Consider the following 17,163-nt stretch of genomic DNA (forward strand, 5'->3'; position numbering starts at 1 on the left):
TAAGTGTATGGTCCGAGTGTACTTAAGAACAGTTGTTCTTATTTAAAGCAGTGGCCTTAAGGGTGTAAGTAGTTATAGGTTGTGTTTCTACAACTCAAACAGTCTGGTTCTTTAAGCTAACAATTAACCACAGCTTTACCATCATGACAGAAAAAACGTATGAGATATTGGTTGGGGAAAAAACAAAATTTATAGCCTCTTGCAGTCTTTGCAAATGCAATTTAGAGGTGGAACACTTAATTAATTGATCATTTGTCATCTATTAAATGAATCACCATAAAAATGGTTTGAGTACATTTTAAGAAGAAAATGTCAAATCTTCTTAAATGTGACTATTTTCTGATTTCTTTACTACTCCTTTACTGTGACATTAAACTGAATGTCCTTGGATTGTGGACAAAACCAACCATATGAGGAGATCTTGGACTTGAAAATGTAAATTATCCTCGATTTTCTGATATTTTTAAGACCAAGCACCAAATTGGTAAATCAATAAAATATTTTACAGATTAATCTACAATGAAAATCATCCTTAATTGCCACCTTAATTCAATTTAAGGGTCGTATTGATACTACTACTACTATACTGAATTCTAGTGTGTTCATACTAACTACACATCCCTACTGTTGACCATTTTCCAAAGCATGTTTAAAGAGGTGGCCAGTATGTCCAGTGGATGCCAGTATGGTATTAAAAACAATGATGAGAAAACATATGTAATCCTTCACATCCTTCTATCAAAAGTCTTCCATGACAGATAACCAAATATCTTTCCATCCATCCTTTATACTTGCTCACCTTGTATGGCAGTGCAGGGAGACTGAGACTCCTGTCTCACTGGAAATTGAATACCGAAACTGAAGCAGTAGGAGTTAAAAAAAGTGAATCTGACAGCAATATACAAAGAAAAAAACTTGATTATGTGAAAGACATGGTGTTAGATGATGGCATAATGAACTGCGTTAATAACTGTTGCTGAGAGGTTATGGTCTTGCTGCTATGTACTGAGTATTGGAAATCACTGTGAAAATCACAAACAAAATACTCTTTCTTATTTTTGTCTTTTGTAGTGTTTTCCCCCCATCCCTCTGTCTCCCTCTTTACCTGCTTTAACATTCTGCCCTCAAACTTTCTCTTTTATCTTTTATCATTACTGCAGGAAGGCCAGGTTCTCGAGTGTTCCCTCATCAACAGTATCCGTGTTGGTGCCGTCCCAAAGGTGAGACCTCACAGAAGACAATTTTCTCATTTTCTGTTTTCACAAAATTCATGCTGTCTGCCCACCACACCCAAAATTCAGTCTCTTGCTCCCACAGAGACACTCCCGGTAAAATCTGGCGGTCTGCCATGTCAGACACGCTACTTATGCTTTAATTAGCCAAGTCTGTAGTGGTGTGTCCTATCGATCGACTGACTCTCAGCTGAGCTCTCACGCTGAGCTTCTTTCTCAACTACCAGATTCACCAGGGGCACTGCCAGAACATAAACATGAAATATTAAACTCATCAATATTTATACAACCCTGACTGGATTTAGCCGCAGGTTGTATCTGAAACTTTTCTTTTTGCAGCCCTGGTTTGGGGCTTTTGACCCAGAGAGGAATAATGACAAATTGTGCTTCCAGCCCCATTATGATAGGCTGTCAGAGAACCACTGGGTTAAGCAGTTCACACTATGGGATCAAAAGCTCACAGGTAGAAGTTGTTCTGTCTCTTTGTCAGAATCTTTCTTAATTCTGTAATAGGAAACTGATCATGAAATACCCAATATGTGCCGAGCAGCTCCATTATTCTGTATTTTTCTGTTTTGTTGGCGTGGGGGGAAAAGACAGTTCTTCAGTTGGAATAGCCAACGTGTTTGTTTGCACCCAGGGTGGATTAGCCTATATGGCCATTTGAGCCCAGGGTGGATTAGTCAGTGTGGCCGTTTCCACCAGAGTTGGAATAGCCAATGTGGTATTTGATCCTCAGGTGGAATAGCCAACAATGCTATTTGCACTTGGTGTGTTAATAGCCAATGTGGCTATTTACACCCTCATAGCAGAAACAAACAATGATCTTTGCCTAAACATAAGCAAATAATTTTGTTTTATAACCTAATCAAGTGGTTTTGTTGCCTAAACCTAACCAAATTGTGACTGAAAATAATAACTAAAAATAGCAATAGCTAAATAGCTTCCCCGCGCCTATACATACCCGGGTACAATAAAGAACAAATAGTACACTTGGTTCTTTTTTCTAGCATCGAGTATGTTAGCCCGATGGTAACGCATAATGGGAATCCACATTATTGCAGAAGTCATTAGCATCATAATAGTGGTAATTTTATCTTTAAAAAAGTATACGCACACACACACACACACACACACACACACACACACACACACACACACACACACACACACACACACACACACTTCATTTTCAGAAATATGACTCATGATTTCCACACTCTAAAAGGGTATGGTTAAACTTCTTGCCATGGTTTAGTGTTAAAAAAGTGAAGAAAAATCGCAATAAAATGCCCAAGTATTGTGATAGCATTGAATCAGGGGTTAGTTTATCATTCTAGCCATAGTATTTTCATAGCTGATATGTGGCCAAATACACACTCAAACACAAGTCTTTATATTGAATATTGATTCATTCTGTTTCATGTATTAGCGACACATGATATCGTAGTATTTGGCATCATTCAGACAGAATGAATTATGAAAGCTGCTACGGGAATACCTGTGTGAATGTGAGCCTCTAATTAGGATGCAAACCTGTCAAGCTGCTAAAAGTCAAAAGCCTGACAGGAGACACTGGTGTGTCCTGTGTACATAACCATTGCTAGGTTGTATATGTATTATTGACAGCTGGAGGCGGCCTGTTTGCTTGCTCCTGTGGATGGATGTGTACATACATGTGTACGAGCACGTATACAGATACTGCAGCCTGATAGCAGCCCCTCCTGTTTGTTCTAAGGCTCTTTACTGTTCTGTGAGTAGCAGACTAAGGACAACTGATCATAGGGCTTCTCCTCAGAGGCTAACATGGTTACACAAGCCCTGAGAGCTGTTTCACATAATCCAATGAGTGAGAAAAGATGAATTGCATTGGTGGATCGCTGGCTGGGCTTTTAAAACGGCTGAGCCTGTTGCCTGTTGCTGTTAATTCAATCATACAACAGAAATACATTACTGTCTTCCATGGTGACAATAGTGGCATACTGAATCCTGAAAAGATGAGAGGGAGAGGTCGTGCTGGGTTTTTGATAGTTTAGAGAATTTTCTGTTTCACGGATAGAGCAAGAGTTTGCAGTCATATCAAGCTGAACTCTTGTGAGGACTGTAGATCAGATTGTAGATTATTCTGAGCTGAATAATCGGTAATATTAGAAATGTCATTTCTAAGGTCTTACAAAGTATATGCTAGTATTTTTTTTCAACATTTCTCATAGATTGTTGGAAATAATTCAGCCTTGACTTTAAAGGCATAATATGCAACATTTCCTTAACAAATGATGTATAGATTCATATAGACTTAATCCCTTTCATTCATCACTTATGACACTAGAATCATGTGGTGATGTCTGCAGAAACCCTTCCTTCTGCCTGTATTTCCTTATGTTATTTTGTGTTTTGCTGTGCTTGGGTAATCAGACTCAACAATCAACTATCTTTCTGGTGGTTTTATGAACAGCTCAACAAATCCCACAATTCTATTGTACTGATGTCTTAAATACAATGGATGTCTTATTTTTTAACTGTATAGTGTTTTTTCTCATTTAACATTAGCTGATGTTATGGAAAGATTATTGGTTGAAAGTGAGAAACAAAATGAAACCTTTTTTTTAGTTTTATTAACGGATGTAATTTAGCCAATAATAGGGTTGTTTTTATTTTTCTATGGTGCCTTACATGCACACTCACATGCAGATTTAAGATCAAGAGCAACTGGGTAGAGTTACTATGATGTATAGTACACACAGATTTTGGCTCTTTTTACTTTCGCAAAGAAATGTTAACAGTCATTTCAAACAGACATTTGACACCTTGGACCCATGAGGCCTGTTCAGTAATCCATCTATGCTGAAGTGTTGCTTTTAGTATTACTGAACACATTCAAATCTGGATTCAGTGGAGCCCATCAAACTGCTAAGATTTTATTTTTAATTTTAGCATTGTAGTTACTCCTGGATAGCCATTGTATCCCTTTTTAGCCGACATAGAGCTTTAAGTCTCTATATCTCTATATCATACTTAAAGCATCCTGAGGCTGACATGTGGACAACATACACCCATTGCTTTGCCACTCATGTGTTTTCTACGTATCCCTCTGTGTTTGTATCTGAGAATATTTTTCTTCCTGTTTCTGTCTTGACTTCTGTTTTTTGCCTGTCTGACAGCTTGCCTGCTAAACTGTCTTGTGTTATATTTTTCTCAGGACCCCAAAATCTTGTCATCCTTCGAGTCCATTGGAAAGACAGAGGCTGACTTAGAAGGCTGCATCATCTGCATCTGCAGCGGCACAGACCTGGTCAACCTCAACTTCATGTTCATGGTGGCAGAGAACCCAGACACAGCCAGGGTAAATACACAGACACAGCTTGTCATTATGACGGAGGACATGAAATGACATGCAGACCTTGAGAATAAGTTTGATGTTTGGTGTTGAAGCCAAAGTCAATGCAGTTTTGTATAATTTACCAAGGACAATTCTTAACTTAGTGTTGTGCATCTTTAATATAGTAGTGATTTTTGTTATCCATAGATACATTTCCTAACATATCCTCAGAGCAAGTTTGCAAAAATAATACAAGGGACTCATTTTTTTTTGTATAAAGTATAATATTATATTATTATTATTATAAGTGGGATTTGTCTTTCTGCATGTCTGCCTAACATACTTGTATCTAAACATACCCATTTTCAGTTTTGTTCACACTCCTTTCAGTGACAGAGCAGAAGCAAATTGCCAGGTGAATGGTTCATGTGCCAACTCCTACACAAGGCAAATCTGGCCTTGGTTCACTCTGATAAATAGACAAATTTGGAGTGACTCATTTTTGCCTGTCTCACCCCATCTCTGACTCCCTCTGTTCCTCTAGCACTCCTGCTTTTCCTCTTATTTTCTGATCCTTTTTTGTCTACGCTCTCTCTTCTCTTTTTTTCTCTAAGTCTTCCCTTTCTGTTTTTCTTCCCACTCATCAAGCAAAAATCTCTGTGAGACTGCCTTATTGAGAAGAAGAGAAACACCTCTGCACCTTTCTCTTTATCGCTTTCTCTCGTGTCTTTCTTTCTCACTCATCACTTTATTTTTGTTATTAGGATCAGACAGATGACACCCTCCACCCTCCCCCTCCATCTCTGTCTCTCTTTTAATCTGCAGACATTATTATTGCTGACCCCTGCTGGAAAGCCTCCAGTCATTGTACACACCCTGCCTAGTTCACAATACACAAGTGTATGTGCAGATTAAATTTCAGTTTTCTGGACTTGAATTGATCCAGATTTCAAGAATGACACTGCTTAGACGAACCAAAACAACTGCAGTGTCATTAGTGGTATGATGGGAATGCTTCACACTAAAGAAAGAGAAATACAAGGCAGTGTTATTCTTCAAAGGAGATGTGATTCTCTATTTTAGTTATTCTAGTTTTTATAAAACAGTGCTCATTTGTTGGGGACTATTTTTAGCCAGAGATTAATACACGTTTGGTACACTGCTAAGTATTTACAGCAGCAGGATGGTTTATGTGGCATTGAGTCAAAATAAGCTACAGTGACTGTTTTTATCATAATAAACATGTGCAACATCGTGGCTCACTGACATGGTTTTATAGTTTTTGGTCAACAATGTACAACCTCAGCTCCAAAATAGTTGGGACATTATGTAAAACATAAATAAAAACAGAGTGTAATCATTTGAAAAAAAAAAACATATATAACCTATACTCCCTTTAATACAATATTAAGACAAGATATTTAATGTTCAAAGTGATGTTTTATGCCTCTTAATACACCACATATTTTCAGTGGGAGACAGGTCTGGACTGCAGGCAGGCCAATCTATTACCTGAACTCTTTTACTATAATATTGTGGCATTAGTTTGGAAGACTATTTAAAGGGGCAGTTCACCCCAAAACCAAAAAATTCATATATTTTTTCTCTGGCCTGTGGTGCAGCCTAATCACCCAGGTTCTCTTCATCCAGGCTTTTTTTTTCTCTTGGTGTGAGTTGAAAAACTAAACAGTAGTGTCTCTTTCTAGCAATCATGACCTGGTTACTCTGTAGACCTTGTGAGCATTTTCATGAAGGAAATACTTTCTTTCTGTGGTATGAAGAAAATCATATTTTTTGACACTTTGAGCACCACAAGATGAGTACCATCTTGTTCCATTATATTCAAGAGAAGGCAGACATCTCTACACATGATATTGCCAAAAGTTTTAGTCTTACACCCAAACAGTTTAGATGGGTAAATTGCACTACAGGCCAGAAGAAAAATATGTAGTTTTGATTTTGGGGTGGATTGTCCCTTTAGGATTACAGGCAACTTCAAGGCAACGAAAACCAGTGGAGACAAAAAGAAAACTGTAAAACTCAGCTGTCTTCTATTTAATGAGGAATCCAGTATGGCCCAAAGGCTTAGCAGTAATTGAAAGACATGGAGCTAAAGCAAAAGAAAATGACTTTGACAACTTATAGTGAATGTGATTTTTCTTAGCCTCAGAGTTGTCAATCCAAAATAAATAACATATAAATAGTTTCTGATAGAAAACTATAAAACTTTCACAGGATTCAGTATCCCATCTACAGTTATATTTGTCTATGAGGATTATTCAAGCACTGAGAAAAGTAAAAAACAGCCCATTGGCTGTGACATGACACAGCTAGAATGATTAAAAGTCACAGCACACTGACGAAAATATTTTTATGTAATGTATATAAAAATGCCACTTTGCCCATTTTCAAAATCAAGCCAGGTTCAAAGTCAGACCAAACTGAAAATGCATGCTTTGTGCCAGCACAGATCTGTTATTTGGCACCACAGTGTTAGTGTTTATGCATTTCCCATGAGGGGGTGTTTTTGTGGTGATGGGTGTTATAAGTGATGTTTGCGCTCCAGAGAGCCCACTGCCACAGGGCTGCCAATGATATTCATGCTACAGCCTTCAGCGGGGAGGCCTGATGGTTGAAGCACATGCACGCACGCACGCACGTACGCACACACACACACACACATATACACACAACATCACCACCTCCCAGCATGCAGGTGGCCCTGAGTAGCAGACCTCGGGAGATGACAGAGTTATTTACATCTGCAGACACACATTCACACAAACATACACACACGGCTTCACGGACGACATGCCCAAACAGACGACCCCTGCTGTACCCGTTATCTTGTCTAATGTTTTTATCATGTCAGTAATAATTTGCTGTGGAAGTGTAGGTGAGATGGAGCATGACTAGTTAGACTGGGTTGTACCAACAAAGATTAATGTAGTCTCAGATTGCTCTACTTTAGCAAAACTAGGTTTAAAATGAGCAAATCCAGATTCAATTTCAAAAGGTATCTTAGTTAGTCGGTCAGTAAACCACGCTTGAGTTGCTTGCAGACACAAATTTAGATGTGAGTGCTGTCAGGACTTAGTATGTAGTAGATGGTGGGTGGGGGGGGATTTGCTGTCTGGCTAAAAAGTACAAGAAAACCCTGTTATATTATTTGCTACCTAGCTAAATGCTAAATGTAATACTGTTTGCTAACTAGCCAAAAAGTTAGCTAGCCTACTCATAATGGCTCGGCAGAGAAGCTCTACAAGAAAGAAGGGAGAGACTCATCATAAAACTCTAATGGGTTAAGTTTGTCCCTTCAATTTCTTTGAGGAACTTTAACCCATGCTCACTTCATCTCAAAAAGGCAGTCATTTTAAAAGTTAAACTTCCTTAAGTGTAAGATTAAAGTTTTGGTGCAACAGTATTAAATTAAATCTAGGTTTAAAGTAAAAAACAATCTGAGGATTAAAGAGAGGTTTAAATTTAATCTCTCAATTTTAAGATAGTTAAAAATTAATCCTTGCTGGTCCTTGGAGTTACAATCGGAGATGGAAAATCAGAGGAGTCAAAAATGTTCAAATTATCCTCCTGGTGTATGTTTATTCATTTACAGTTGCAAGATTGTCTTCTCTAGGAAACTTATTTATTTACGGTCACTGCCTGTAGCCTTGCAACAGCTCACTGTGTTTATCATTGTGTGTATGTTTTCAGGTCTGTGTGTTCCTGATTGTCCTGCCAGAGCGCTCGCCCGTGTGTGTGAATTAAGAGGCAATTAATTTGCTTGTGTTTATTTCCCCAAAGACACTCACTTCTCAACTCAACGCACACCGTGGAGATACCCTCTTGGCTGCTGTGTACTGTACTGTACGTGTGGGCTTTGGTTTGTTGGTCAGTGTGCTGAGAGTGTGTGTCCTGAATGCTTGTGCCTGTTTGTTTGCAGAAGTGGATCGAGGGTTTGAGGTCAGTGATTCACAACTTTAAGGCAAACAACGTCTGTCCAATGACCTGCCTCAAGAAACAGTGAGTGCATTTTAGCATGTCTTAATTACCTTAATGCTTTGCTTTAACCAGTACCATAAACACAATGTGTATCATTTAATTCTGGTAAGACATCTTCCCTTTCTCTAATCTGTGCTTTTCCCTGTGTTTTTTTTATTTCCTTCTCTTATTCAGTTGGATGAGAATGTGCTTCCTGACCAATGTGAATGGAAAGATTCCTGTTAGAGGGTATGAGTGAATTGTGGTCAACCATTGTGCAATCTCATTTTAATTTAGTTTGTCTCACTGAGCTTTGCCCTTCTGTCTTTCTCCCTCTCTTTTATAGCATTACTCGAACATTTGCATCAGGAAAGACCGAGAAGGGGATCTTTCAGGCTCTTAAGGATCTTGGCCTACCCAGTGGAAAGGTCAGACAACACTGATTATAGACTGTGCTACTCAGATGAATCATGTATGGCACACACTGCACATGTTAAAGGGTAACTGAGCTGCAATGTAATCTGTCTGGGCAACTGCACACAGTCCACAAAAGTACATCCACAAAAATTGCTTGTTTTTGCCACTCACAGTCTCATAATGTTATTATACGTGTCTGACAACATTATGGAAAGGATTGCTCCAGAGACAGGACCTTGTTTAACAAGTAAGATGCTTTTAGTTTAACCAGAGAGAGACACTGTATTGCTCTGTTCAAAGCAGCCAGACTCCACTCACAAAAAACTGTTTTGACCTCTGTGGTCTACATCTGCCTCAGTTGGTTAATTTGTTTGTGTTATTGTGTGACTTTGCTTGTTTCTGTTATTATATGACTTAAGTTTTGTGTTACTGTGTTACTTGTGGTGTATCAAAGGGTCAAAAACAGATTGAGGCAGCAGTAGGTAAAATTACATTTTGTGTAGTTTGGTTGCTCTGAAAAGAGCAATATAGTGACTGTTTCTTGTTAAACAAAAGGATCTTATTCTGTAGGAATCCTTTCCATAATGTGGTCAGACACAGTAACAATCTGAGCCTGTCAGTGGCTAAAACAAGCACTTTTAGTAGTCATACTTGGACGGTTTATGATGTTTGACGTTATAAACCACAAATGTAATACAGATCTGCAGCTTTTAATGTAATAATCCCACAAACGTAATACATTTCCCATAAATGTAATAGCAGTTGCCTACTACAAACTTGAGACGTAATTTCCTGCAAATGTAATAGCTATTATTTGTTAAATTTGTGCAAAAGTGAAAATCTTAAGCTTTCAAAATTGTAATAACTTCCCAGAAATGTAATATGAAAATGAAAAATGATCACACTCTTAGGAACATTCAGTTCAAGTTTGGGAGGGTGGCTGTGGGTCTTAAAAACCTCACCAGGTATTACTGATTTACAATAACTTAAAGTCTCCCCTCCACTCAAAAATGTGTTTTTCTTCTTGTTCCTGCAGTTTAATGTTTGAACTTCACTGTGCAGAATGATGTATGTGCAGAGTCTGACACTCGAAGGCTAGTTTAACGTTCATTTGCTATGATGATCTGTGACATCACAGATAGTTTAGAAGCCAGTTGTGGTCCAATATTCACCTTAAACAAGTGTGATGTGGAAACTTGAAGCCTCCATTGCACATACGCTAACTGGACTGTTCAATGAAGTAGGAGACATCATGTGTCCTCCTGTTAAACTTTTGGGATAATAGACATATTACTTTGATTATGACATTATTAACAAGGGCTTAGATGTTATTTTAAGGATTTTAACAAGATAATTTAACTTTTTTTGCATTAAAACTATATCAGACACATTATTATTCAAAGAAAAGTATTTTATATACATCTATAACATGTCTTGAATTAATTTTGTTATCCTTTATTTACATTGAAAATTGATAACTTAATTGTGATAATTATCACAATTATTGTTATTGTTATTCATTCTTTTAATGATTATTTATATCTTATATACACACACATTCAAAATCACACACAGAGCAAGTTTTAACTGTACTGTGCCACCCTTTCCTTGTTTTATTTTATGAAATGTATTTATTTTGTTTCATTTATTCTTGACGCTTTGGCAATATTGTTGAGACACTTGTGCCAATAAAGCAAATTTGAATTGAATTGAATTAATGAATATAACATTTTCTTCCCACATATTCTTGTCCTTGAGACTCTTGCCTATTTAGTCTGATCAAGTGTTGTATATAGAAACGAGCAATAAATCCAATACCAGATTTCTTCAAAAACTTTTTACTGCAAAGACACACTGAGCAAAAATATTGGCAAGATGATGACAAGACTACCTCAATAGAAACTATTAAATCCCAGGGGCTGGTTAAAAAGTCAAGGAGAAAGATAGAGTTGTGTTTGAGAGACAAAGTGTAAGAGAAGGTAGATGACAAGTTTTAACTCACTCTGCCCAAATCTGTAATATTTTCTAATGAGCTGATTCGAACCCATTGGCAGGTGTATAAATAAATAAACAAACAACAGTGACCACAAGGATCATTTTTCATTTTCACATACATTTGTGGGAAGTTATTACAATTTTGAAAGCTGAATATTTTCACTTTTCCTCAAATGTAACAAATCCCTGCAAATGTAATAGCTATTACATATTACATTTGTAGTAGGCAACTGCTATTACGTTTATGGGATTAATATATTAAAAGCTGCAGGTTTGTATTACACTTGTGGTTTATAACATTTGTGGGCTGTTATTACATTGGCGGGTGTTAAATGCCAGTAAGTTTATAGCTCTCATGTTAATGAAAGGCGGGTTTGTTTATCTTCCACAGAATGATGAGATTGAACCCTCAGATTTCACCTTTGACATTTTCTACGCGCTCACACAGAAGATCTGCCCTCGCACAGACATCGAGGAACTCTTCAAAAAAATGTGAGTCTCCTTTTTTTAAGCTGCCTGCCCCTGTTTTTAACTGTAATGTTAACTGATTTAGTACCTCAATATTAATAACAGAACATGATAAATCATCCCCATAAACAACTTAACAGTATTACCCTTGCATTGTGTCACACATGTTACCCTGTGCATAAATAGAACAATGATACCCACTGTTAAAATATTCCCCAAGTGTGAGCTACTGCATCTTGTTGGACTTAATCAGGACAAATATTTCTGCGCCTGCTGCACTAACTATGTCTGGACAGCCTAACCTGCTTCCACAGTTCAACATTAATTACAAGCGATGATTAACATGTTATTACTAAAAGTGTAACATTTAAGTATGATCCCCTTTTTTAAAGACCGCTTTCTAATTTTAACTGACTGTGTGAATGATTGTGAGGGTGTCTATTTTAAGAAGCATAACATTTTGTTTTGTTTTTTTTTCTAATTAATTCCTTTGCAGCAATGGGAACAAAACTGATTATTTAACTGTAGACCAGTTAGTCAGCTTTCTGAATGAAGTAAGCTCTTTATCATTCATTAACTTCTCTGTGTATTTTGCTTGCCTGTGCCCCCTCTTTGCAACTCTCCCTGCTTGACCCTGACCCCCCTGGTCATGCTCTGGGTAGAAGTTGCCCTCCAGGAAAGGCTGGACATCAGCTGACCCTTGTTAAAACTCCATTAACGAGAGACGGACTAAATATTTAACCTCCAGTCAGCCTGTGAGGGCAGCTTCAACTATCGCTCCTTATCCTGCATTCCCGTCCTCATCCCCTTTCCCTGTGTTCTCCTCCCTACCTTGGCTTGCCTTCCTGTGTCTGATTGGTGTTGCCATGGTAACGGGAGGGTAGAGGTTTCCATCCTGTTGCTTCCTGCTCAGCTCATATAGCTTCCTGCTGTCTGTTTTCTGTGGCCGTGCTCTTTCTGTGTGGCTGAATACCTGCTTTAGTCCCTCTGCTGTGCAGTCGCATGTGTGCTGCTTCATCACGCTCTAGACCCACTAATGGAACCCAACCTTTGTTTAGATGAATTCCCACCTGGCTTTGTGAGTGGGCAGCGGCATTGTAATGATGTTGTAGTGCTGTTGTTTTATAGAGCTGCCTTGAACCTCTCCAACGCTTCCTTGCTTTTAAGCAAACACTTAACCACTGCAGCTGCTAGTGTGGCTCACAGTTCATGTGAATATCTTAGAAGGAAATTTTGTTTGTTTTTACATCCTGTTCATACCTGAGCGCTCTCTCTTCATGGCCTCAGTCCTTAAGTTATTAAAAGTATTTGTATTGGTTTACTTGGCATCAGTCAAAATGAGCACTGTTAGTACCTTCTCCCATGTTGTATTAAAGGCAGTTTGGATTAGTTGAAGTGGGTTTGTATGAGAGACTTGATGGTCAGTGTATTACCTTCAGTAGATGGAGGTCCACACACCCTCACTCCAAAGATATACCCAAAAAATTAATATCAGTGTAAGTGTATGCTATGTGTGGAATATTTTAAGTCCTTTACTTTGCTGTCAGACAGCCTTTTCTGATGGTAATTGGCTGTTATGTATGCCAAATACTGTTCTCTCCAGTGGAACCAAACTCCTTAAAGAAAAACAGTAATTTCACCTCACAGAACATGGGAGTTGCTGGTCTACACTGCCTTGATCTGTTAGTTTGTTTTTGTGTTATTGTGTGACTTCAGTGAGTCTGGAGAGAACAATATTTGGCTTACAAAGCAGAGTTTTCCCATTGGTCTGGCAGCAAGGTAAAGCAGAGAAAATATTCTAAATTAAGCATACACTTAAAGTGATTTGTTTTAAGGTTGACCTTTTTTAAGTCACAAAAATATGTTTGGTTGCTGACCCCGTCCACAGCATTATATTGCTTAGCTTCTGTGCTGATACTCTTCTTAGGGCTGGGCAATTTGGCTTACAAATAACATCTTGATTTTTGTAGACTATTCTGCAATATACGATATATATCTCAATATAGACATTTTCTTGAAAGTAACATTCCCTAAATTCTCAAATAGTGCAAACATGTTGACCTTAAAGAATATGATGCATTCATGTATATTAAATTACACTGTATAACACTGTACAAAAGTACTTGGGGTGGGTGATATGGATATTGGTGCTTTCACAAAATATTAATACAATGACATTTTTGATAAATAATTATCGATAATGTGGATATAATGTGGGTAAAGGCAAATAATAGAACAGCTAGAGCAGTCTGGATAGTTTAGAAAATGACATCACTGTACTGTAACGCAACCTTTAAAACCAGGAAGAGGACAACACTTATGCCATATCATAATATAATGATATTCTAAATCTAAGATGATATCTAGTTTCATGTCACAGTATCCATATAATGAAATACTGCGCAGCCCAAACTCCTCTCTGCTTTTCCAAATTGGGGGTGTGCCAACTGGCATCTACTGTAGCTAATACAATGGCTATCAATAAGTATCTTATACAACCCCACACCAGATACTCCAAACTATCCCTTTAAGTTGTCCCCTGTCCTGTGTGTCAGTCCAAGATGTTTTTCATGCTAAATCCAGTTTGTTTGGAAATAAGTATACATGTAAACAATACATGTGGTGATCAATCTGTGTGTTTATGTGTTGTTCCTCAGAACCAGCGTGACCCTAGGTTAAATGAGATCCTGTTCCCGTTCTACGACCCCAAGAGAGCCATGCAGATCATCGAGAAGTATGAGAGAGATGAGGAGCTAAAGAAGAAAGGTAAAAGAGAGGTGTGGAGAGAAACAGGAGGCGGAGAGAGATAGTTTAGGCTCCGCTGCCACCTGCCTGTGTACCTTTGAAACTACAGTCTTACAGTCTGTTTCATCAGGTTATTGGCACAGTTATTTGCCAGTATAGATAGTTGATTATTTCTAGCCTGTCTTATTTCCTCTGTTCTTATTATCATGACAAACAAATAGATAAATAAATGCTCAGAGGTGTAGAGCTGAATGAAAGAAAATTAGTTGCCAATGATTTTGATAGTTAACCATTTCAGACATTTTCAAGAAAAAAATCTTGAAAACAGCTGGTTACAGCCTCTTAAATAAACATTTGCCACTTTTTTGTCATTTATTTTACTAAATGAAGAATCTTTGGGTTTTGGACTGTTGGATGGAAAAAAAAAAAAAAGCAATTTAAAGACATCACTTTGAGTTCTACGAAATTGTGATGAGCAATTTCACAGTTTTGACATTTTATAGACTAAACAGTTAATCAATTAATACTGAAAATAATCTACAGATGAAATCAATGAAAATAATCATTAGTTGCAGTTGTACGTTGGTCCAAAGCAATATTACATGGTTAAACATCAAAAAGTTATTAACGTCGTTATGACATGACATGACCCTCACTACAACAGGATCTGCCAAAATCTGACTTTCAATTATCCATAGCCTAGAGCTTGCACATGCTGCACTTTTAGATTAATAAGATTATGTTATTATTGCTAATTAAACAGCTATTTTAACTATCATGAATTGCCTAGCAAGAAAATGGTTCTTCTCAAATTCTCAAAATGTAATGTCTCATGTGTGTTTCTTTAATAAGTGATAAAAGTCAAACCTCGTGGGTTTAACATCTCTTGTGTAGAAGTTTAAATTGTGCAATTGTATAAACAAGCAGTATGCACACATATCAGTTGACGACTCCATCAAATGTAAGCAGCATTTAAAAGCCAGCACTTATTAGGAAAAGTGATAAATATCTGCACTGATTGGTTTAAACTTGATTTGAATTTCTGAATACAAATTATTTTGGATAGGTTACATCAGGTTTATAATCCAACTTTCAATCTGAAGCACTAAGGATATCAGTTGTACCAACCAATCCATCATTCTGCCAATTATTCTAATATAATAAAGAAACATTGCTGTTTAGCCTCAGTACTATTAACTTCCACTCCCCTAGGTCGCATGTCTAGTGATGGGTTCTGCCGGTACCTGATGTCAGATGAAAATGCTCCAGTTTTCTTGGACCGGCTGGAGCTGTACCAGGAAATGGACCAGCCGCTGGCCCACTACTTTATAAGCTCCTCCCACAACACATACCTGACAGGGCGACAGTTTGGAGGGAAGTCTTCAGTAGAGATGTACCGCCAGGTCCTGCTGTCTGGATGCAGGTATGCAAGTGTGTCATGGTCTGCTGAGATGGTAGATACAGACATGCATAGAAATCCATTGCATTTATGCAAATGCACATCCAGACTAAACAGCACATTTATGTAGTTAAAGTAAAAACTTTTTTCAATTCTACATGTACATTATATCATACTTAGGGATGCACAATACTGGATTTTGAATAATATTTTACCCTCATTTTTCAATTGCTGAGTTAATTAAGTCTCACCTGGAGTGGAATTAACATATTATTATGCCTACTCTTATCATGATGACCCACTGGCAGATGCAGACAGAGAATACAGTGCATTTCAAAATGTACACATTTACGGGGTGCTTGGATTGCTCAGTTGGTAGAGCGTGCGCCCCATGTACGGAGGCTGTGAGTCCTCTGCAGCAGCCGTGGTTTGACTCCCACCCATGGCCCTTTGCTGCATGTCATTCCCCCACTCTCTCCCCATTTTCTATCATGTCTTCAGCTGTCCCGTCATTAAAGGCATAAAATGCCCAAAACTATATTTAAAAAAAATGTACACATTCACTGAGCAAATAAGGAAACTACCACTGACAGGTTATTTTTGCTGGTGCCTGTTTCTCCTTGTTCTTCACAAATTTGTTGTAATCATCAGGATGACAGCTCTTAACATGACCAGTTAAATTTGTAGTGTTGAAGGAATGTGATTTGGCTCCTCCTTGCATGACCAGCACTGGGCAATCATCGCAACTTTGCCATGTGTTTCAGGCACTTGTAAAAGCCTCCACACTGCAGACATACTTGCATTGTGTGTGCATAAATTAGCGTCATCTTGTCATATTTGGTACATGTGTTAATTTTGGACCAAGGCTGTATTATATTTCAAAGCCTTTATCAATCAATGACGTGCTGATATTACTGTGTAGCCCTATATTAAATATTCTGTGTGGTCTCCATCCTGTCAGATGTGTGGAGCTGGATTGCTGGGATGGTAAAGGAGAGGACCAGGAGCCTATTATCACTCATGGCAAGGCCATGTGCACAGACATCCTGTTCAAGGTAAACACACAAACACACACACAGAGCAACAGTACTGCTGTGCACTGCAACAGTTGCATGAGTCTTTTTGTAGCTGCCACAATGTTATTGCGTAAGGTATGTCTGCCCCCTTGTGTTTAGAGTATGATACTGCATATATCACAGCTTATTCCTCTTTCTCCTCTCATCCTCCTTTCCTCCCTTTTCTCCTTTTTATTTTTCATCTTTCCAACTTGTTTTTCTTTTTCCACCTCTTTCAACAGGATGTTATTCAAGCCATCAAGGAGACAGCATTTGTCACATCAGAGTACCCTGTTATTTTGTCCTTCGAAAACCATTGCAGGTATGGGCACAATTATAATAATCATAAGCAAGTTTATTAAGGTGTAATGATTCTGCTGTTGTAATTTTTATGCATTCTGTATGTATGTGCATGTACATGTATCACTAGTAAACCGCAGCAGTACAAGATGGCCAAGTATTGTGAGGAGATCTTCGGTGACCTCCTCCTCAAACTGCCTCTGGAAAACTTCCCGGTAAGTCCTTTGTTTCTGATTTATAGTGTCTGCCAAAGTT

At 38.0% G+C, this 17,163-nt stretch overlaps 1 protein-coding gene across 1 annotated transcript in view; it reads left to right on the forward strand.

The window, feature by feature from the left end:
* The window catches only part of plcb4b (phospholipase C, beta 4b), a 93,349-nt gene that overhangs the window by 58,979 nt on the left and 17,207 nt on the right, over positions 1–17,163 (forward strand). The window contains exons 6-17 of the mRNA XM_084737229.1: positions 1,161–1,220; positions 4,432–4,575; positions 8,492–8,571; positions 8,725–8,778; positions 8,876–8,957; positions 11,333–11,433; positions 11,906–11,963; positions 14,067–14,175; positions 15,367–15,577; positions 16,515–16,608; positions 16,851–16,930; positions 17,039–17,123. Of these exons, the coding sequence (XP_084593355.1) occupies positions 1,161–1,220; positions 4,432–4,575; positions 8,492–8,571; positions 8,725–8,778; positions 8,876–8,957; positions 11,333–11,433; positions 11,906–11,963; positions 14,067–14,175; positions 15,367–15,577; positions 16,515–16,608; positions 16,851–16,930; positions 17,039–17,123 (1,158 nt within the window). The remainder of the gene's footprint in view (positions 1–1,160; positions 1,221–4,431; positions 4,576–8,491; positions 8,572–8,724; positions 8,779–8,875; positions 8,958–11,332; positions 11,434–11,905; positions 11,964–14,066; positions 14,176–15,366; positions 15,578–16,514; positions 16,609–16,850; positions 16,931–17,038; positions 17,124–17,163) is intronic.

This window comes from Lutjanus erythropterus, chromosome 15, assembly GCF_056507025.1.
Source record: "Lutjanus erythropterus isolate fLutEry1 chromosome 15, fLutEry1.hap2, whole genome shotgun sequence".
Lineage (NCBI taxonomy): Eukaryota > Metazoa > Chordata > Actinopteri > Lutjaniformes > Lutjanidae > Lutjanus > Lutjanus erythropterus.